At 38.3% G+C, this 24,595-nt stretch overlaps 1 protein-coding gene across 1 annotated transcript; it reads left to right on the top strand.

Annotated features, from left to right (window-relative positions):
* Positions 1-537: 537 nt before the first annotated feature.
* On the top strand, positions 538-24,595 carry LOC132141046 (probable global transcription activator SNF2L2). Its single transcript, XM_059550203.1, has 5 exons — positions 538-659; positions 15,936-16,041; positions 17,164-17,287; positions 23,450-23,586; positions 24,339-24,595. The coding sequence occupies exons 1-5, from the start codon at positions 613-615 to the stop codon at positions 24,372-24,374; spliced, it is 450 nt and encodes a 149-aa protein (XP_059406186.1). The 5' UTR covers positions 538-612; the 3' UTR covers positions 24,375-24,595.

The raw sequence follows: 24,595 nt of genomic DNA, 5'->3' as shown, positions 1-24,595 counted from the left end.
CACCAGTGTGCAGCATCCAGCTGGATCATGCGAAGGCAGCCATAGTGCTCCAGAAAGCCCACCATACACCAGCTTATCAGTGGAGAGGAGACAGGGTGATGAAGTCAATCAGTAGATATGGGGATTGTTAAGAGACAATGATGGTCAGAGACCAATTGGCAAATTTGGCCAGGATGCAGAGGCCACACCTCTTCTCTTTTCAAAAGACATCTTGTGATTAACATCTCATCTGTAAGATGGTGCTTGTTGACAGTATAGTGTCCTCATATGACTGCCAGCCGTATCACCCTGTTCAATTTGTATCTAACATGTTAAATTTTAACATGATAATATATTAAACATTTGTATTTAATATGATGAAAATTAAATAAAACATTGTAAGTTACCAATATAATGCTTTAGGGGTGGTCTCACAGGAACATGACGATATCCTTGTGCACACCTTTCAGATATATTTGCATTACACTGGCTTGTTCATCAGTAGTTGTATGTAAGATATTTTAATTAGATATTTTAAAAGATTATTTTTAGCGGCATCTAACGGTGACCAGCGGCTCAGTCCCCAGCTCACCCCTCCCTTCAGAGGAGCTACGGTGGCTGACACAGGTAAAGATGTCGTCGGTAAAGAAAGCAGAGAACAATGAGATTTCTTTACAAAGGTAAATCAAAGAATTATATTTACTTAATTATTAAATAAATCAATGTTACTGCGAATGTTAATGTACTTGTTCATCATTGTGTCAGTGTTTTATTCACAAAAACAACAAAGTGACGTAACGCGCTCTGTTGAGCAGTTTGTCCGTTTAGGGCTACTGTAGAAACATGGTGGCGACCATTTCAATGTAAGGGGACCCACGGTGTTTGTAGACATAAATAGCTCAATCTAAGGTAATAAAAACATAACAGTTTATTAAGAAAGGTTTTTATACGCCTCTGAAAACAGTTATATATATCATATTGCATTTCTGTAAATAGATTGTTGTAAATACTACACATTGCACCTTTAATGAATGGCCCAGATGCACAATTTCATGTACTAACGTTACACGCATACTGAAGCGCAAGTGACTCTCGTGGTGACAACCTCACGACAACCCGTCAAAATAGAAGTCAGATTTGAAGACATTGTGCCTACAACTATTTTCAGTAGAATGTACATAGCCTACTACTACTACTACTACTACTACTACTAAAATGAAACAAAACATTATTTTGAAGGAATAATCACTCAAAACATTTCTTCCATGTTTTAAATGATAAATTAAATTAATGTTTTATGCCTTCATTTGATAAGAGAAAAATGTAAATACACAACACAGAAGTTGTTTTATGCATTCAAATAATTAGAAATGCTAAAACACAGAATTTGGTAAAAAATACAATATATAAATAATATTTTGAGAACAAATTTCATAGGGCCTTCTAAAACTTTTGATAAATTTATTTGAAAATGTATAAGTTTCATGGTTTTAATTAATTAGACATGCTTTTTAATTAATACAATTTAATTTAACTATTTAAAATGAGTCTAGAAAAATTTAACCGAATACAGAATACAGAAAGATTAAAGCATAAAATTTTACAAAATAGACATTTTATTTCATAAAGGGCAAGCTGATTTCAAAATGCACCCACTTCTTAGCATTTTGTGTTTTTGAGTTAAATGAAAGACTATTTTCCATATATATTTCCTCATTGAGGATTTCTTTAAAAAAAAAAAGTGTAAAAATCTTGTCCCAATCTCATTCTCTTGATCCCAGTCTCGTGTCTCGTTTCATCTCATTGGATAAGTGTCTCGTCACACCCCTATAATGCTTAAATTTCCTTCAAAAAGCAACAACAGAAAACGAGCAAAGAATATTTACATTAGCAAAGAACATCATCACTCAGACTCAGTCTACACTTCGGTTATAATCAGTAAAGCTGTCTACATTGTATGATGAATAAATCTTTTGTACTTACATTGCACATACATCTGCACTTTGTTTATGATGAGAGAGTTCGCCAGTCAGAATTCAGTTAGTGTGCGCTGAACAACAAATCTCAGCTGTTTCTGCGATGACTCATTTGAACGCCTCTGATAAGCCATTGCATTCATAAGCTCAACATAATCGTGTGTGATTGGTTATAATGGGCAACACTGTAAAACACAGAAAAATAAATATAATGGAAGAAATAAGACCTTACATTTATTAGATATTATTATTATTATTATTAGGCTAGTAATCCTACTACTACTACTAATAATCATCTTGCTATTATCAGTGGCATCAGCCACAAGGCAATATCACTGGCTATCATCAATTCATAATATATATTCTATCGACACAACTCTACTGTGTAATTAGTCTCCACACACAAAAATGGTTTCTTTTGTTTCTTCTTGATGCTTGAAATCATTCTCCAAGATTGCTTTTACACAGGAAATTATGACGAACCATCTCCCCATCGCAGAGCTCAATGGCTCAATAAATTGATTTTGACACTTGACTGCACAGAGTTTAGCAAACAGTCAACTGTGTTGGGAAAATTAAGTCTGTGGCGAGGTGTGAGAGATTTCGTATCAGTCTAGGGCATTTTCCATCAGCCTAAAATCTGTCCTTGCCTTGTGTGATATAAAATCTAAATAGTGTATATGTATGTACATTATGTGTGTTGTGTATATGTGTATGTTCAAAAGAAAGGTCAGTCACCCATAGTACTTCTGCTGCTGAAAAGGTGTCATTCACACTGACAGCCAAGTCATTAGTTTTCAGTGTGAAATGGACACTTGAGGCTACAGTAAGATGACATGGGTGTCTCCAGTGATTCAACAAAGTTGAGAAAAGATAATTTTATGGTAGTAAGCATTCTTGACCCAACTACTAATGGGAATAAACTAATTGGAACTCTTTTAATGCATCTCCAGTGCGATACTGTAGCCAAGTGTGGGCAAGTCAAAGGAGAAGTACATGTTACTTTGAGCGATTTCACTGTTCTCATTGTTTTGTTCTTGCCCACATACTGGGATCAAATTGATCCATAAAAAAGTGTTCTTTTGAAGGACTTGGATATGATGCATTACGCACTACTCAGCTTTCAGATATTTTATAAAAAAAAATGTTTCTGTCCAAAATGTTAATGGGGCACTCTAGCCTAATGTTTAGAGAGTCTTATAACTTATAACCCCAAGGTCCTGTGTTCAAGTCTTGGTACAGGCAGGAATTGTAGGTGGGAGAGTGAATGGCCAAAGCACTCTCTTTCACCTTTAATACTACGATTGAGGTGAGACAAGGAACTGTACCCCCAACAGATCCCCAGGCGCCGCAGCAAAAACAGCTGCCCACTGCTCCAGGTGTGTTTGTTTGTTCACTACACACTGCTGTGTGTGTGTGTGTGCACTTGGATGGGTGAAATGCAGTGCACAAATTCTGAGTATGGGACACCATACTTAGTAATTTGTCACGTCACACCTTTAACTGCAAGATTTGGAACTGCATTGGCATCGGTTAATTTCAGTTTCAATTGGTCATGAAAACGTGATGAGATATATGATCATATTTCAAGAACAGCGAACATTTGGAGAAAAGAGAAAGAAAGAGGGAAGACAAGACACATTTAAGCACCACAAGGCCTGGAGGGCAGAATAAAATAAATCACATCATATGGCTCAACCTGGAAATCAGTATCTGTCCCCAACCTCCTGGCATTTACCTACCACCATAAGCATAGGCGCCGATACCGTGGGTGCTCCGGGGCTCGAGCACCCACGGAAAATACCGAGCACCCACGGAAAATGAGCACCCAAGTGTGCCAGTGCCAGACTGCCAGTAGGCTACATTTATTTAAAATTAAACATTGCAGTTGGCGCTATGAAGCGTCTGCCACACTGTGATTGGTTATGTTGTTGTCAGTGACAGTGACATAACCAGTCGCATGCATGTTCCATATCCTATCCACCAATCACAGCGTTTCTGAAAACATCCCATCCCCCACTATACAGTGCCGTGCGAGTATGTAATCATTTACTGCTTTCCGTAATCACTAATCATTAATCAGACTAAAATGGACAGATTTGTTATAAAAAAAAGCCAAACCTATTAATATTGATATATCGACATCCACCACAAGTGCCCTCTCAGATAATAAGCTATGTGCTTTGATCTTGATGTGTTGTCTATGTTATTCGTTCGCTATGAGACCTTGAGTAACAGCTGGTAGTACAGAGGGAAGAGAACGCAGGTCAGTATATCGCGATATACACTGTACATATTGTATAGACACACTAGGTAAGAAGTGAGCGCCACACATTGTATTTCTGTTTTTGTTATACAGTTTAGTTAAGGTGCCGGATGCACTAAAGATTTCGGTTTATCTTCTACATTTTGCTTTGGTTAGATTAGGTTTAGATTAAGGATTGTTTTCTTATATTTTGTTCTTTCCTTTGGCGCCGCTTTCGTTCTTTTCCCATTTTATTGTTTGTTTGTTTACATTTTCACCTTGTACATAGCGCACATTATTATTGTTATTTTACTGGATCTAGTGGCTTTGGCTTTTTGTGAATAAACGTCCAGTATTTTTTCTCTTTCAAAGTTTTGTCTGTCATGTTCTTCCACCTCATTTCATACCCAGCAGTACGTTAAAATGTAAATGTTACGGTACATTCCCTAGACTCCTTAAAGTTCGTAACAGGGTTTAAATGGGAACATTTTTCGTCTCAAGTATAGGCCTATATGCGGTTTAAAAGAGGAAAAACTAATGGACACAAAAGTAGCCTACTTTTGGACAGAATACGAGTTCTTTGTTAAATACATAAAATAAAAAAATATTTTTTTAGCCTATATGAATAATGGATTCGAAACCTCAAAGAAAAGCCATGCCACTATCAAAAGAAACCTCGAAACATAAATGAGGTAGACATTCCCAGAAACTCATTATTTTAGTCGCAACAATCGGTTAATGGAAACGCTGTCCTTTCGCAATAGTTTTTTAATCAATATTTACAAAACATTAATTTCCCAAGAAGCTGAACGCATTAGCGGTTATGTGTCAGTTAAACTTTTCATCTCCAATCCTGTTTGTACTTTTGAGAAGTGACGCTGTTGTGTTTGTTTGTATCGGCCGCTGTCCATTAGCTTAAGGTTCTGAAATGCAATATTTTTGGAATAGCCTAGTCTATTTTTTTTATTTTTTAAATGGCGTGCGCCCTTGAGCACCCACGGAGAAAAACATAAATCGGCGCCTATGACCATAAGTTGCCATATTAAAAAAAGAAAGAAAACAATAATACTTTTATTCAACAAAGACACATTAAATTGATCAAAAGTGACAGTAAAGACATGTATAATATCACAAATAATTATTTCCATTCATTTCAAATAAATGCTATTCTTTTGAGCTTTCTATTCATCAAGAATCCTGAAAAGATGTATTATAATTTCAATATATATATATATATATATATATATATTAAATATATTAAGCAACACAACGTTTTCAACATTGATAATAAGAAGAAGTGTTTCTTGAGCACTATATCAGTATATGTTAGCACAGTGGATAAGACACATGCCTTTGGTGTGAGAGACCCGGGTTCGAATCCACTGTGAAACACCAGTGTGTCTCTGAGCAAGACACTTAACCCCTAGTTGCTCCAGAGGCATGCGACCTCTGACATATATAGCAATTGTACAACCCGAATTCCGGAAAAGTTGGGAGGTTTTTTAAATTTTAATAAAATGAAAACTAAAAGACTTTCAAATGACATGAGCCAATATTTTATTCACAATAGAACATAGATAACATAGCAAATGTTTAAACTGAGAAAGTTTACAATTTTATGCACAAAATGAGCTCATTTCAATTTTGATTTCTGCTACAGGTCTCAAAATAGTTGGGACGCGGCATGTTTACCATGGTGTAGCATCTCCTTTTCTTTTCAAAACAGTTTGAAGACGTCTGGGCATTGAGGCTATGAGTTGCTGAAGTTTTGCTGTTGGAATTTGGTCCCATTCTTGCCTTATATAGATTTCCAGCTGCTGAAGAGTTCGTGGTCGTCTTTGACGTATTTTTCGTTTAATGATGCGCCAAATGTTCTCTATAGGTGAAAGATCTGGACTGCAGGCAGGCCAGGTTAGCACCCGGACTCTTCTACGACGAAGCCATGCTGTTGTTATAGCTGCAGTATGTGGTTTTGCATTGTCCTGCTGAAATAAACAAGGCCTTCCCTGAAATAGACGTTGTTTGGAGGGAAGCATATGTTGCTCTAAAACCTTTATATACCTTTCAGCATTCACAGAGCCTTCCAAAACATGCAAGCTGCCCATACCGTATGCACTTATGCACCCCCATACCATCAGAGATGCTGGCTTTTGAACTGAACGCTGATAACATGCTGGAAGGTCTCCCTCCTCTTTAGCCCGAAGGACACGGCGTCCGTGATTTCCAACAAGAATGTCAAATTTGGACTCGTCTGACTATAAAATACTATTACACTTTGAAATAGTCCATTTTAAATGAGCCTTGGCCCACAGGACACGACGGCGCTTCTGGACCATGTTCACATATGGCTTCCTTTTTGCATGATAGAGCTTTAGTTGGCATCTGCTGATGGCACGGCGGACTGTGTTTACCGACAGTGGTTTCTGAAAGTATTCCTGGGCCCATTTAGTAATGTCATTGACACAATCATGCCGATGAGTGATGCAGTGTCGTCTGAGAGCCCGAAGACCACGGGCATCCAATAAAGGTCTCCGGCCTTGTCCCTTACGCACAGAGATTTCTCCAGTTTCTCTGAATCTTTTGATGATGTTATGCACTGTAGATGATGAGATTTGCAAAGCCTTTGCAATTTGACGTTGAGGAACATTGTTTTTAAAGTTTTCCACAATTTTTTTACGCAGTCTTTCACAGATTGGAGAGCCTCTGCCCATCTTTACTTCTGAGAGACTCTGCTTCTCTAAGACAAAGCTTTTATAGCTAATCATGTTACAGACCTGATATCAATTAACTAGATGTTCTCCCAGCTGAATCTTTTCAAAACTGCTTGCTTTTTTAGCCATTTGTTGCCCCCGTGCCAACTTTTTTGAGACCTGTAGCAGGCATTAAATTTTAAATGAGCTAATTAAGTGGATAAAAGTGTAAAATTTCTCAGTTTAAACATTTGCTACGTTATCTATGTTCTATTGTGAATAAAATATTGGCTCATGTGATTTGAAATTCCTTTAGTTTTCATTTTATTAAAATTTAAAAAACGTCCCAACTTTTCCGGAATTCGGGTTGTAAGTCGCTTTGGATAAAAGCGTCATGTAATGTAATGTAATGTAATGTTAATGCATCAAGTTTTTTTTTTTTTTTTTTTTTTTATCATAATAATGAGCCTTTAATACATAACCTAAAAAGCGTTCAAGCGCATGCACAAAGCTTGCCCCAGCACAGCGGCAGAAGTAATGATTATGAATGTGTCATGGTAAATCAGTAAGGAAGTTGCATTAACCTTTTAATAATTTATTGATAATCTAAGGCTTACTTTGTATTCGATTTAACAGTCTCTGAGAGAATCTCCACAGTAATTGATGCACACACATGTTTCATACAGATTACATAATCGGAGAATATTTGTTTTCTATTTGAATTGGTTAATTTGAAAGGATACATTTCATTCTCTATAGATATATTCTTCATGTCTGTAAGGCAAGTATAGACAGAGTTTCAGAGTTTCGCGCTCAAGTTCACAGTGACAGAGACGGCAGAAAGCGCATCCTGTTTGCTTTCATTATTTTACAAATACACAATGTTTTGTTGTTATTTCAAGTGCACACAAATACATTTAGAGTCTTTAGGAATTCGAAAGATGTATTATTCTTATCTGTATGACCAAAAATGACTAATTTGTGAGCGCACTGGCACCTCCATCTGTCACACAGTGAGTGTGCTACTGTTCTGCTTCCACACTACAGACACTTGAATAACACACATTTTTCTAGGTTAACATTAGATTGAGCAGCCATTTAAAGTTGCTGCTACTAACATATTTCAGATGATAAGCCATATTCGACGACAATGAATGATAGTATCATTCAATGTACTGTATTACCACAGACCAGCAGTTAGAAATCTGTCTGACACGGACTGTGTGACTTTGCCTTTGGATTTTTATTATTTCTTTTCTGCAACTAAGCGAAAAATCTAATTTTGGTCAACCAAGCCTCTTTTCGTCGACTAACGGTTACTTGACTATTAGGGGGCATTCCTATTTGTGTTGCAACACTGTTGGATTCAGTATAATCGGCATAGCTTCGTCTTTGGGTAAGTCATGGCCAAAGGGTTGTAAGTTCGAGTTTCAGGCCGGCGGGAATTGTGGGGGGAGTGAATGGACAGTGCTCTCTCCAATCTTAATAATCTCTGCTCCCCGGGCGCCTCAGCATAAATGGCTTCGCACAGCTCCAGGTGTGTTAATTGCTGGGTGTGTGCACTTTGGATGGGTTAAATACAGAGCACTAATTCCGAATATGGAATCTTTATCATTTAGTATCTACGTAGACCTGTGTGTTCACCTCTCTCGTAAACACTACATGTGCAAATCTATATCATAGAGGGGTCAGCAACCTTTTCGGCATGACGTGGCATTTTTTATTTTTCTGGTTAACTTAATTTATGTGCTTATTCAGAGTGTGTCCAACCGAAGCGTCCATAAACTAGATAAAAGGCCGGTCAAACAGCACCTGATTACTTAGTTATGGTCTGATTGCGCTAATACTGTCAAAACCACACAAGACTTACATATAAACACAGTTAATGTCTAAAGCGAAAGTAAACAGTTGAGACAAAAACAAATGCGTACACATCTTAAAGGGACAGAACTTAACATTCTGCTGCTTGATAATAAAGGGACAGTTCGCCCCAAAATTTTTATTTTGTCATTATTTACTCAGTCATGATTTTTCAAACATGTACTATTTTTTATTTATTCTTATGCTGAACACAAAATAATATATTTTGAAGAATGTGGTTAACCAAACAATCCTTTAATAGTAGGGGAAAAATATGGAAGTTACTGGGGACCAGCAACTGTTTACTTTCAATCATTGTTAATAAAATAAAACACAGAGTATAATAACTCACTCCTCTTGACTGAAGAACTCTAATACACTTGTTAAAGTTCAGCATCAATAAAATAATTTTTTTCAAATTTTCATTTTTTTTGCACCAAAAATTTTGTATCGATAAAATGTAAAATGCAAAGTTGACTAATATTAAATGATTACCTCGCTCTTACCTCGTTCTCTTTATCGTTAAACTGAGGCTTCGCACTCTGCTTCTGTGAACAGTAAACCATGCCTACTTTGATTTGATTGGCCTTCTCAATCATTTTGACATTGACAAGCACTGTTAGACCGCTGAGACTTTGATCTGATGCGCCTATTATGTGCACCCGTCACACAGGCATTCCCTAGTATTTATAGCTCCTGACTGGCTGTGTGACTATGTTAAGTTATTAGCTCAAAATGTACATCAGTATGCAGTTTTCTCCATTGCTCGCGTGCCATGGATTATCCCTCTGCATTTCACCGTTGGCACGTGTGCCATAAGTTGCCAACCCCTGGAGTAGAACATTCCTAAAGCTGTCATTTTGTCAGACTCCCTTTAATATATGCTGATTTTAGAATAACAAGAAAGTTTTGAGTTCTGAAACTTACAGGATGTTTTTATAGTACAGTGACGTATTATATGTCGAATTTTGGTTTCTCACTTCATGACTCCTTTAAGTAATGGCAACTGAAAATTAAACATTTATAAATAACAAATTTAAATGTAGAGGTTATTATAAATTTTAATGAGATTTCACAATAATACGGTTTTGTTCCAATAAATGTATGTGTATTTCATTGTCTTGTTTCGACAACTTATAGATTATACCCACACAGTCTGTGATTTTGAAGTCTGCACCCCCAGTATCACATAATGTCAAGAGCACACCCTTGTTTCCCTCAGATTAGTTCGGTACCCACAGGTGCGACCTCACCATGACAACGGTTGAGGTAATAGAGGAGGGGGTTATCCATTATTGGCTCAGCGTTACTAAAACACAGCCAGAGGTGTCTCTGCAGACAGCCGGTATTTGAACCCTGGATCTCAGACATGATGTGTACCCCCTGTGCTGACCAGGTGGATAATGCACAAAATTGGTGTGGTGCTAAAAAGCATGCATAATACTTCCATTTTATGTATCTTAGAACAGGACTTTAGCATTTGAATTTTGAATCAATGGCAAGTACAAACTCAAAACTGATTGTTTTAGTTATTTATTTAATTTGGGAATTTCTCCACAACATGCAATGTTAGGTTGGATATAGGCCAGGACCCTCTTGCATAACGTCTTGGTAGAGAGCCAAAATCAAAATTGCACCACTGAAACTCTCGCATTAATTTGTTTTTATGTGCGAGTTTTGGTTTTAAAAGTGGATACTCTTTAGGGTCTGTTTATTTGTTCATTGTTCTGGCTCTGTGCATACACATTATGCTCAAATGAGGGCTCTGGCTCAGCTGCATAACAGGTGTGTTGATTTACTTTGCTCTGAGGATCAGGTCTTCTGTATTGTGATAACTGACCATTGAGTTTTACAGCAAATCTTAAAGAAGCGCAAAAAAGCAACAACAGATACACATTTCTTGCTCTTCAAAGAGAGTGGATTCGTCTCTGGAAGTTGATGGTTTTACTCTGGAGTCTCGCTAATTCGTAGTGGAATTGCAAATGTTTTGGGGCATATTGTGAGTTTTAATGTCTTACTGTGCACACATGACTCAGCAGGATCACTTGTATAATTCTGCTTCACAGCAGGGGCAGGCCAAACTCAACAGCACAAATGCAGTGAACCATACAGTATATTCACTGAAGGCAGGATGGAAAAGAGATGCCAGACAGATGGATATAATATAGAGCAGTTCTGCACAAATGCTGATCTCAATCATGTCAGTTTGTGAGACTGATGAAAGTCCAAACGGCTCCATATTCAGGGCCCATAGTCAGTTTCTATGTAGTCAGTAGTGTCTTTCACTTCTAAATGTAGTTTATGATAAAGAGCATGGCCTTTATGGCTGCCTATAGGGAGGTGAAGTCCTCAGACCAAATATCCATGTCATTCAGAGAAGCCTAATCAGTGAAATCAGAATCATAGTTATGGCATTTTTCAGTTTGGCATCTTTTTGATATAGCTTGTGATTTAGATGAAGAGGATTCAGTCCCAAATGCTGTATGTGCCTGGGCAAATTTTCTTTGGTGGATCAAATATATATTGAAATCATGACGCATATCTAAATGGAAATTGCCAGTAGACCATAAATATAATCTAGTGATCAACAGTTACTTTTCTTATAATTTCTCTTCACTTATCAATTTCTCTTGAAAATGTATCTTTACATCATTATCTACCCAACGTCGCCTTAACTGTTGAACATGACCTCTGGCAGGCTATAGAGGTTGGCAACCTGGAAGAAATTGAGGAGGAAATACGGCTGAAGAGGCGCAAGCGTAGGAGACATGTGGACAAAGACATGAGGCGTGAGGATGCAGACAAAGCCAAGAAGAGAAGAGGACGTCCTCCAGCAGAGAAGCTCTCCCCAAATCCACCCAAAGTCACAAAACAGATGAATGCCATCGTTGATACAGTCATCAATTAAAGAGATGCGTAAGTGCTGTTAACCTTCCACGAATGGCTCATAGTGCGTACCCATTCCTCAGCCTTCTGTGTTGTTGTAGGTGACTCTTTGAACTGGCCGCTCATGTGTAGTTAAGTGACCTGGAATATCTGGAATGTAATTATGTACCGTTGAACTCACAGTGGCTTTGTGCTGAACATACTGTTTTCAAATGTTCCAGGAATTCACAATGTGGTGATAGACAAATAGTATGTTGACAGGCACTGTTACTGTATTCAAGATATTCCATGTGGAATGACTCCTCACTGGGGTAACATCCAGAAGTAATATGAGGTGAAGTAAGTGAGGGCAGTCATGTAGGATGTAGGCATTGTCAAATCTAATTGCAGCCAGCTAAAAAAAAATGGTGTTTGCTGCATGGTGTTTTACATATATAGTGGTCTTTTCAGTTGATTTGTTCACCGAACATAACTGTTAACGATTGAAAATGAAGATATTCCAATTCTCAAGAATGTCCGTAACCGATTGTGATTTCAAATTAACCATCAGTTAATCATTAAAGTTAAAAATGCAAAATGTGCGTTCAGAATTTAAAAGCGTATTCACAGAGCTATTTATAATCTAAAAATTTAAGCAAATATACTACAAAAAAAAAAAGTTATGGTATTTTTTTCACTATGAATGCAATTTTTTTCATTTTTTTAAGGTCGGTGAGATTATTTAAAATGTTTTTTTAAATATGTTTCTTATGCTCAACAAGGCTACATTTATTTGATGAAAAATGCAGAAAAAACTGTAATTTGTGAAATATGTATTACAGTTTGTAATAACTGTTTTTTGTTTTAATCTATTTTAAAATGTGAAGGGCTTCAGTGACAGTGTTACATAGGGGTGCACGATATATATCGCCAATGATTAATGCGCATCTCGTCAGTAAAACCGGTTATCTAATCAGCGGTTAATATCATCAGGTGCGTGATTTCACATAGAGCAGCTGTTACTACTCACTACACTACAAATCCACGTTCATTATCAACTTGGATTTGCGCAGCTTGTCAGTTAACAATGGCTCCGTGTAGTTACAGCTGCTCTGTGTGAAATCACACACCTGATTGTATTTACTGCTGATTAGATAACTGGATTTATTGATGAGATGCGCATTAATCATCGGCCAATATATATTGTGCACCCGTAGTGTTCATTTGGTGCTCAGGTAAAATTCTTATTAGTATTGGTATTAAAAATGATTGTGGTACTTAATATTTTTTGTAGAAACAATTATACTTTTTCAGGATGTTTTGAATAGAAAGTTCAAAATAGCAGAACTTCTTTGAAATGGAAATCTTTTATGAATATCTCTCAAATATCTAAATATCTATAAATATGTATTATAACAAAAAAATCGGAACAAATAACACGCAACCTTTGAACAGTATTTTATATATGAAATTGTATTATTGTAATAATGCACTTTTTTGTAATAATGCAATAATATGCGCTTTTGATAAATATTTTTTTATGGATTGTACGGATCGAGGTGATTATATACTTCAAATTACAATACGTAGTGTTTGTTCAGCAGCATACAGTACAGTACAGTACTTAGGATTAGTTTACAATTATATTGGTCACAGTTATCATAGACATCTTACATAAGACCCTTTCAGAGAGACTGAACGATGGTCATTGGTCATTGTTGTACTTAAACACACTGTCAAAGTATTTGCAACTACCTTATACGTTATTTATAGTGAAACTGTTATGCCTGAGTCTATCGAGCCCATGCTTTTACAAGCAAAGGGTGTGTGAATAATTTCTGGTTTGCATGTGGTGCACCTGTGTCAGGGATGTGGGATGATGGGAAATCTTGCTCCCTCACTGCTCAGATGATTAACTGAACACATTTGCAATTAAGTTGATTAATTGGCAATTAATAAGTTTAATTTAATCAAATGTTTTTGTTGGTTAATCAGTGTTCTTATTTGTAGCTAGCTAATTGTCTGACTAAATAATGCACTGGGATGTTGGGTAATGGACTGTCATGCCCCTCTGAGAATTTCAAATCAGCTTCAGAGTGACACACAAATTGTGGTGCAGCTGAGAAAGTCTTGTCACACTCGCTATTGGTTTGATTTCAGCAGAGTGGAGGATTTGGAATTACACAGGCGCCTCTTGTCAGGGAAAAAACCCATAGCTTGATGTGTCACCCAATTAGGATGCAATCCCACAAATTGAAGGTAATTCATCAGATTGATATGCTGGCTGTCTCTTTTGGTCTTCTAGTTAATAGCACATAACAGTTGTGGAATAATAATTTTGCTGTCTGAACATGGGCAGTAGTTTTACAAAGCTCTCTAATCTAGCCCATATTTAAACCAAGACATCTAGAGATGCCAGTTAGGTGGTATTTAAGCTTTCTGAAACAGACTTTCTTGGCAATTATTTCAAATTTATGATGCTGTGGGACTTGATGAGTAACATAAAGTGAAAACTAAGAATAGCCTCATTTGTCCTCAAATGACTAGAAACTCAGCGCCACACTCTCAAGACTAATCCCAAACAAGAGAGCAGAAAATGCTTTCAGCATTTCAACTCGAAGCATGTAATTTCTGTCACTAGCGCTGACTGTTTTCAAACAGGTTTTATGAAGGAGGGTTAAGGCCATTGGTTGGCAGATAGTATTACCCCTTAAACTGAAGAGAGTGTTTCTTCACTGTTACAGATTTGAAGAATTACATCACTTGTTTAGTATTCCTCTGCAGTGAATGGGTGCCATCAAAATAAGCGTCTAAACAGCTGAAAAATGCATGACTCCAGCTACATGTTTGTAAAAAATGTCATTAAGACATTTTTAACTTTAAATGGTTTTCAAGAACAAGCACTGTTTACAAGCAAAACTAGTCCACAGTTCTACACAAATGTGTTGGTGGATTTTGATGTGAGTGGACAAAATCTTTTTTTACTGGATTATGGATTATGGACTTATATTTTGACCAGAAGTGATGGTTTTAAATTAAACCACTTTAATGATGGATTTGTTGGTATTAATTGATGGGGTGGATTCGCGTGAATTATTATTATGATGTTTTTATCATTTGTTTGAAATCTTTTTTCAGCACACATTCACAGAGGATCCATTGGTGAGCAAGCTATGTACAGGCAATTATAAATTTTTCCTAATCTGTTTTGATGAAGAAACAAACTGATCCACATCTTGGATGGCCTGAGGAGGAGTCATTTAAATTTGGGGTGAAATATTTCATTAAGACACTGGTTAAGGACCATAGAGTCAGTTCTAGTATTGTTTATTGGCCAATATTAGTTATGTATCTTAATTGATCTGTGTCCAATTATATATTTAATTGTGCATGCACATTTTCTCTATTTTACAAAAAAAATCAGTAAATCTGTTCAAAAAATCTCTAATAAATGATTATCCATTTTTCAAAATGTACATTATAATATTATGATTATTTGGACAAAATAGTATACATTTAAAAATTGGATAGCATAAAAAAAAATCAGATAACACGTTTTTCAGATTTTAATATTGGTACATTCCAATATACAGATGGCTTGTTTGTAGTTCTCTTTACATATTAAGTCAGGATAGGAGAAAATATTTTAATATTTAAAATGATTGCACACCTTATTTTGTCCTATAAGTCCTTTACAGTAGAATTTCTCCAATTGATATTGCAACTATTTTTTTTAGTTGCTGGATGTGTTCATAATAATGACATACTGTAGTTGGCATGCTGCGCTGCCAGTTCAGAAATCTTATACTAAGCTTCTACGAGTCTACAAGCTGTTTAGCATTGTGCTGCAGTCTGCACCCCTAGACTAACACTAAACATGCATCTGCAGCAGAAACTATAAATTGAGGTGTTTATGAAGGTCGACACACCATAATTGCACCAATTTAAGCCCTGATTTAATCACTGAAAGTATAATGAATCATCTGCACTGTGAATATTGGAGTAACTGTTACAGACCGATATGGGCAGATGTCAGGGTCCCATGAGACAGAAAAAAAAACACTTCTTGTTGGCAGTATGTCTCAAGAAATATTTCTTCTAGAGAACTTTATATCATTTCCTGTTGTCCTGGATTTAGATTTGTATCGTCTCCTGTTGGCTTGGGGTGGGCTTGAGGGTTAATTTTCAGTAGAGCACCAGTATGATGATAATGTAAACCAGTCTGACATTATTTCCGCAAGTTGGAAATCGGTTGGTTTATCTCTCAGTCTGCAGTCAGAGGAAATCAGGATAACCCTCAATCTCTGCCTCTGATCACAGATCAGCCCGTCAGCTCAGCGAGGTCTTTGTGCAGCTGCCCTCCAGGAAAGAGCTCCCTGAATACTATGAACTGATAAGGAAGCCAGTGGACTTCAAGAAGATCAAGGTAAGTGAGTTACAGTACGTCTTTTATTTCAGTGTGACCTTTACTTTACATGTTATATGTTCTGCTGTGACACATTACAGTACAATCCGGACTGGCACACTGGACGATAACGGTATTACCTTACAACAGAGAATTGGTTTTTGATGCAAGGCCAGATAAACGGATGTTTTCACACTTCTAATGGGCTGCTTTACTCACCTTACATGTTTTTCGTATTAATTTGATGATGCCGAGGCTCTTATTTTCTGCTGGCAATTTCCTCAGTTGATAAAGCTGAACCCTACAGGTGAAGAATGTTTTGGTGTAACAAGTGTTCTTGTTCATCCAGGAGCGTGTGCGTAACCATAAGTACAGGAGTGTAAGCAATCTGGAGAAAGACGTCATGCTGCTTTGTCACAATGCTCAGACTTATAATCTAGAGTGCTCTCAGGTGGGTGAATAAATGGATTAAACAATCTCCATTACTGTCTTAAGTATGAACTCGCAGAACTACATCATCATTTTGTTGTGATTATATGTTACACTAATTCCATGAAGTGCTTATCATACATGCAAATACTAAGCATGCCATTATTGAACAAAGACCTGAATACACACTGTTGTGTGTTTGAAGAATAGCTATCATGCATTATAAAATTTGGATTTTGGGTTTATCTGAATAACTTCCTTAATGCCCGTTCCCAGATAATGTAATTACTTATTAATGTAAAGTTTTATAAGAACTGCACATTATATTTCAGATCTATTTATGCAGATTTCTTTACACAGTACTTTCATTGGGGTTTTTGCATTGTGTATTTTTGAGAGGATTACGGGATTACTGACCAGATTTTGTTTGTCTGAAATCAATAATTCATCCTTTCTGAAATGAGCACGATCTGGAGATGCAGTCCAGACCACTGTAGAAATATAATAAACTTTGTATCCTGTTCTTAGCAATACTTTTTATTTGAAAGGAGTGCTGCAGATTATGCTTTTATTATTATTTTTGCTTCACCTTTCCAGGTTTTAAATATATTCAGAAATGTATTGACATACAGATTACAGACTTATTTCTTAATTTGTTTCTGTATGTTTTGTTTGTTCAGGTTATTGTTTTAAAAAAGCCTTTGTTTTTTGTAGATCTATGAGGACTCCATTGTTCTGCAGTCAGTATTCAAGAGTGCAAGACAAAAGATTGCTAGGGAGGAGAGCGACAATGACAGCAATGATGATGACGATGATGAGGAGGAATCAGAGGAAGAGTGTAAGATCTTTCATTAACTATGGACCAATTTACTGATATTGATAAACTGAAGCTGTAGATGCCCCTTTCAGTTGCTTAAGAAGTGCAGTTTTCTTTTCTTTCTTAAAGTAGGATGTTTGGGTGGCACAAATCAAAGGCCTAAACAATTTTTTTTTTTAAATAGTCATAAAGCCACTTTATCTCTGGAGTCAATTATTTCCATTCATCAAATTAAATTAGCAAAAGTGATTTTGCATACATATAAAGCATATTGAATGCAAGTAAAGTGTCTTATGTTTTAAATAACTGTCATTATTCTGTATGTATCGAAATATGGGTGAAATAATATTGTCATCATGAAATGTGACAATTGTATGCAAATGTCAGAAAATAGTATAAAGGCGGCTTAAGGCTTTAGTTATATCACATCTGTGAACTTGATGTCTACTTGCTAGTCAGTCACAAGTGGTATTAGGGGAGAAACATTCTCAATTGAGAACGTCTGTTTGGACAAAAATCTGTGCAGTGCAAGAGGAGTCATTCAGGAGGCATATGCTCATGACGATGCATATGCATTGATCTTGAAACATGATTTTTGAATCATGAATCGCAGATCTCTGACAATTTAAAACGCTAAGAATCGAATGAATCGCAACTTCTATAGCCATTCAATGGTTTCAAAATATATACACATTAAATTAATACACGGACAAATTAATGGAGACCTTGAACAATGTTCGTGCCTTGCTTCTCTCCTTCACATGCTCCACTATTACTGCCCGAGACTGTCATAGGATTGTGCTCGCACTCTGTTCGACTCTGACTCAGCTGATGTGTGATCTCTCCTTAGTACTCGTGGCCAGTAATAGTAGTTTTAGTTCCCTTTCGAGGGAACGAGACACTGCGTCCTCTAGGGGTCCCTTTGGGGAACACCTTGTCGTGACCCGTGTCTGAAGCATACATTGAAAAAACACCAACTTGTTGGCCGGCGACAGCCTCCAACGTCACTACCGGTGTGACTATAAATAAGCACCGGGATAGCACGTCATTATCTTCTTCATCTTTTTGACTGTTTTGTTTGAAGCATGCATCTGAAAGAACCGGTAAGGGCGATCTTTCTCTGTTTATCATGGCGACAACAAGCGTTTAGACGATGTGCGCATCAGTGTCGGCGTTATTTGTCACCCGATGACACACATGATCTTTGCGTCATTTTTTTGGGTGAAGAGCACGCACGCAATGTCTTTGAGGAGGTAATCTGCGTGCATTTTGAGCGTTTTTTCAATGGAAAAAGCTCCGCTCCCGTTCGTCTCTCTTCTGAAAGAAAAGGGAAAAGAGGCAGCCATCTGCTTCCCACGGTTCAGGACCTGTCCGCGCTGAGGCATGGAAGAGAATGAGCTCGTGAGAATACAGGTGGATCTGTCTGAATGGTTTAAAGAGGGACTTTCCCTTTCGCGCTCGTAAAAAAAGAAACGGCGGCGGACGAGAGAGAGCCTAGGGAGGATGATGTTATATCTTTAACACTTTCTGATACTGAGGTTAGTGCTCTGCTGGGTTTTTACCCAGGAAAAGCAGGAGATATTTGAGGATGGTGAAGAAGCTGAGGCTGAGCCTTCTCAATTCTCCTGCCCTGCGTATGTAGAGCTGTTGGATGTTATTGAGCGAAAATGACCTTTTGACCATAGCCCTCCAGTTCAGGTGAGCCTTTCATTTCTGCATGATCTCCATACAGAGATTAAAAAGAAATGAAAGATGCCGTTTTCTTCTCGCATCCATCGGTTTCAGCATGAAAGTAATCTGCCAACATTGAGGTGATGCGCGAAAGCGGCTATGAGGGAATGCCCCATGTAGAAAGAGCAAAAATTTTTATAAATAATTTATAAAAAAATTTTATCTGTGGAATTTTTTTCTTTCTGCAGGGGAAACATCCTCTCTTAATCTCCCTCCTTGCCATCTAAGCCCTTTCAGAAAATCATCTTGCTTAAATGGCAAGGCATACGCAGTAGCAGGTCAGGCTGTGGCTTTATTACACACAATGCTGGTGCTTCAAGCATATCAGACTGATCTGCTAAGAGACCTGGATAGAGGCAGGGGCCTTTTTCTGATCAGGTAGCTGAGCTAAGCCGCACCACGGATCTCTCTCCGTGCTACCAAGCAGGCCGCTTCCGCCATGAGCAGGACTATGGCGGCCATGGTGGCAGCGGAGAGACATCTGTGGATGAACCTGGCAGACATCGGGAGGAAAGAAAATGCTTTCTCCTCGATGCTCAGGTTTCGCCCTCTGAACTTTTCGGTATTTCCGTTGAGACAGCGATTTGAGAAGTTCGGGGAGACGAAGGCGCGCTCTGCTGCTTTCAGATCCTTCGTTCCACGAAGGTCCAGGTCTGAGCCCGAACAACATAGGGGTCCTGGCCTGTCTCGATCTGAGGATCAAAGACGGGCACAGAAGGCGTGTTGCAACTCGCGCTCCTCCCCCAACTGCGGGCAGGTGTTAGAGGAATCGTGGGTCACTAGGAGGTAAGCAGAACCTAAGGGGTGTGATCTAGACGAGGCAGCATTCTCGTCCGAATCGGAGTGATACCGAGCTATCTACCTGTTCCCTTTGGGAATTTTTAACTTCTGCTTTTATCCTCCCCTTCCTAATTCCCCTGTAACCACCAGCTCTCCACCTGATCGAAGTTAGGTGGAAACCTCTCGCATAACAGTCTCCTATGCTGGACCTATAATGTTTTTATGGTTCTATGTTCATAGCAACCACTAGACTGATGGTCCAGACTAAAAGGAGGCGCCCCTTGTGCGGGGCTCCAGCGCAGGAGGGTGGGTGAGTAAATGTAACCCTCTCTGTATATACTTATGTGTATTTAATTGCTGGTGGTTACGTGTCTACTAATAAACTCTGTGAGTTTCCTTTGCAGTGCTCAGTTACAGTGTTTACTAAACACTCTCCAGCACCAGCCATCCGGCTTCATGTTCCGGTATTAGGCGGCTGAGATCACAGGTCTCTGAGGGAGCCTCCTTGATCATCAGGCCTGGCACAGCACTGCAAGGAATTTCATGGATGTCCGGCCAGGTCACCCCGAGGGGACTCCTGGCCACTTAGGGGTGCTGTCGCATCTAGCAGGAAGTGGAGGTGGCAGTTACAGAAGTCTTCTTGTATATGCTGCCTCAGGTGATGCTTCCCTCGCCCAAGGTTTGTAAAATTGAGCTTCCCTCTCCCGTGAGATTCAGTGCCTCTGTGATGCTTAGGAACCTTTAAGTACCCACGCTAAGCTTTGTGTATATTCACAAAACCACATTGTGGTCAGTGTGCACGTGAATACTTTGCGCACTTTCTAAAAATCCACAAGTGGTAAGTTTGCACGCAAGACTCTGCAAACTTTCTGAAATCTTGTACGATAAGGGTTTCGCGCTCCGCTTCGTTCCCTTTCTTGAGATGATTAGACCTTGGTTCCTTGGGCTCCATTCAGCCAGTGTGTATTTGTTTATACACCTCAAGCATCGCTTCCCTCAACATGAGGGGCTATTTGGGTGATTCTCATGGTAATTTAGCAGCGCTCCCCTTTTCCAAAAAAGGGACGCCTATGAGCGCGCTACTCTGAGCTCGGAGTTCTCCTCGCATATGAGACTGAGTTCTCTGTTTTTTCCCCAGAGCGCTCCAGTATTGTTTACATAGATCGAGTAGATGACTCTCAATCATACAGTTTTGAGATGCAACATTCCATCTATGAGCTGCTCTATCAGAGTGCCACGAGAGCCCCTCCTTAGAACAGTATTTGAAAATCCATGCTATGGTAATTGTGCACGTGAAGTCTTTGCACATTTTCTGAAATCCACACTGTGGTAAGTTTGCACGCTAGTATTCTGCATTCTTTCTAAAAATCCTATATGGTGAGGGCTTTGCGCGGTTGCTTCGTGCCCATTCTTGAGTTGGTAAAAGCCCCGTTCATCTTGGGCGCCACTCCACCTAGGTATCCGAGGATACCTATCTAAACAAGGTGTTGCTACTAGAGAACTGTCGAGACAGCTCTTTCAGCAAGCTTATGCGTAAGCTAGCGGTAGCCCCTGTGTGACAGGCAAGACTTGGTAGAAATGCTAGGTTCTTAGTTGATTCCTTTAAAGGAATCTTTCCTGATTCCAAGCCTTCAGCTCTACCCTGGGCCGAGGCCCTAACAATTAAGTTGGGTATGTAGCTTAGGCCTTTTGGCCGTAAGGGGTACTGTCACAGACAGCCGTCTAAACGTCCCAGGGGCAACTCCCATGGAAATGGTAGCTTTGGTACTTAGTGCTCGCCATGATACTGGCCTGCACTCCCCTCAGCATGGCGGCGTGGGTATACTGTTCCCCAAAGTGACCCCTAGAGGACGCAGTTCGAAGTTCCCTCAAAAGGCAACTGTCTCAGGTTACATATGTAACCATAGTTCCCTGAGTAGGGAAGGAGACACTGCGTCCTTTAACTCCCTGCCATGCTTCGGACGCAAGCTTCAGACGAAGAAGATAATGACGCGCTCACCTGGTGCTTATTTATAGTCGTGCTGGTAGTGACGTCAGAGGCCAACAAGTTGGTGTTTTTTCAATGTATGCTTTAGACACAGGTCACGACGAGGTGTTCCCCAAAGCGACCCCTAGAGGACGCAGTGTCTCGTTCCCTACTCAGGGAACTATGGTTACATACGTAACCTGAGACAGTTTTCTGTAGTTTGTCAATGGCTCTCTGCATCTTACCAACGGTGTTACATGAGCAGTCGAAAGCTGCGTATATATTGCATGGATGGAGCAGAAATGTAAGTGTCTAAATCATACGCACAGTCCCATTGAATGATAAATGTGTTTTAACAATGCTGATGAACCGAATGTACGAAGGAAACTGTTAAAATAACCACAGCATTAACAACGACCTTGAAATAAGAGCGCAAGGTTTATCTGATAATCAGATGCATGAAAGTAGTGTTTGTTGCTTTAGCAAAGAAACAATGGTGCATTTTCTCTCATAATCATCATTCGCTGATGGAGAGGAAAAGTTAAATAGCTACTATAGCATTTTTTTATTATTATTTATTATTTTTGAAAATGAGATAAAGAAGTTTTCAAACTGAAAGAGAAGTGATCTCGCTTTCATAGACGTGCCAGGCTATATCTGCAGCTAAACTGAATAAAAAGCAGAAAAAAAACACAATAAATAAATAACATTTATGAATGATGCAGTGCTAATTGACATCATTTATTACAGTACAGAAACTATAAAGTATATTTTCTACCTTATTCTGTGCAGAAAATTTAAATAATAGCTAATTAAATGTAGTAGCCTATATAAAACAATCATAAAATTTGCCATTAGGAAAAAAATTGCAATTACAAATGATTGATTATTGTCCAGCAGTGTATTTGTTTTCTTACAGCAAATTAAAAGTAATAAAAAAGAAGAGAATTCCTTAAATTAAAAATTAAATAATAATAATTATGATAATACATAGGCTATTTACATAAAATGATTATATTTGACATTCCTGTCACTTCTGAAATGATGGCTTCGCCCCTAGTGTGACAAAATGTTAGCTTATACATAATACTTTTAAAGCTCTTTTTTTAAATCTTTGCTTACATACATTTTTACGTATGCCGTGTCATGCCATAGCATCATTAAACTAGCATCTAATGATAGACAAAAGGTTTTTTGTTTTTTTCTCTAACCTATGGTTCTCTAACCATAAATGCTGGTGTAATTTGCCTCCTGACTAAGCATTTAAAGAATTTAGGGGAAGCATTTAAATAATCCTTTTGAATGCAGGGTTGAATCGTTATAAATGAATCAAATCGAATTTAATCGTGAATCGAATCAAATCGCTGCCTACCACACATTCACAGCCCTACCAAAAGACATTTTGCGCTTGTGCAAGCTGTTAGTGAATCTGGCCCTAAGGAATTCTTGATGTTTTTAATGTTTAGTATTCAGTTTACATTTGATCAAGCAAACAAGTTAACAGCAAAGTAATTTGAGAATAAGAAAGATGTGGGTGGCAATGTGAAAGATGGGCTTTTAATAGATGTGAGTAAAATTTAAAACAATATGGGTCTTATTCAGTAAACATGACCATTTCTATAAGCTAATTTGTATTTACATCTCTTCTTTGTTGTGGAGTTGTTTTGTTTTACTGTATATGAATTACATATATTTTTTAATCCAAGCTAAGTCAGTGAAGGTGAAAATTAAGCTGAGTAAACGGGACGAGAGATGTCAGGCCAAAGGCAAGAAGAGACCAAGTCGTGGAAAGGCAAAGCCTGTGGTCAGTGACGATGACAGCAAGGAAGAACAGGAGGAGAACGTAAGTCAGCCATTTCTCTCATCAATTAGACCTGTCATTGATACAGTCTGTTTAGCCGGTTGACATTTAGCTTAATTAGACATCTTGTAAGAAACCTCAGGTGCATTCATTGACATTTTGATTGAATATACTTGAGGAGGATATTATCACAAAATGAAAAACAGGCTTTGATTAAGCACTCATGGGATGGCTAACCTGCAAAGAGGTGCTTACACTCAAAATGTATCCCACAGACAGCCTCTAAAAACTATATAAACAGATTTAAAGATGCCTAGCCACATGTCCTTATCTTTAATCTTCTAAGAGGTGTTTGAGATGTTATGCATTTCCCAGAGGGAATCGTTTTTCAAAAAAAAAAGGATTTACTGTGCACTGAAACTTAGCTTTAATTCCTCTCTCTTTATTCCACCCGCTGCAGTTCAAGAGGAAAACGTAAGTCTGTTTCTCTCGCTTTCACATGTGCTTTCTTTCAGTCGTGTGATTGCTTCATGTCTGAACATCAATCCTCATAAAAAGTCAGTGTGTATATGTCAGAACTGTGTGACCAAGGCCTATGAGTCAGTGTGAGATTGTCTCGTTATCCAGAAATAAGGAGGCACATTCAGTAACCTGCTCAGTCCACGAATAATGAGCCTCTGCGGAGTAATGTTCAGTCAGGTGTGGTTTGGGGGTGACGCGGGTCGCTGGAGCTCTGCCGTGGGGCGATCTGTGGTCCGCATGTGTGTGTAATGTCATCGTGTGTTTGTTTTCAGGAGCAGTCAGAGAGGAGCCTCAGCGATGATGAGTGAGGAAGAGATGAGCTGATCATCAGCATTCCCTTCACATGTTTATTTGCTTTTTTTATTGACTTTCCTCACCCAGCTCAATTATTCTGTGCTTGTGAAAAGATTGATTTATTTTATTGTATGTTTAAACACTTTCATTCTGTTTTGGATGCAGCTGACTGAGGAGTAATCCACAGTGAGGAAACATCTTCTTTGCACCTTTAATAGCTTACTGTTATTCTGAA

Source organism: Carassius carassius, chromosome 5 (assembly GCF_963082965.1).
Source record: "Carassius carassius chromosome 5, fCarCar2.1, whole genome shotgun sequence".
NCBI lineage: Eukaryota > Metazoa > Chordata > Actinopteri > Cypriniformes > Cyprinidae > Carassius > Carassius carassius.
This window is presented reverse-complemented; position numbering and strand designations above follow the sequence as displayed.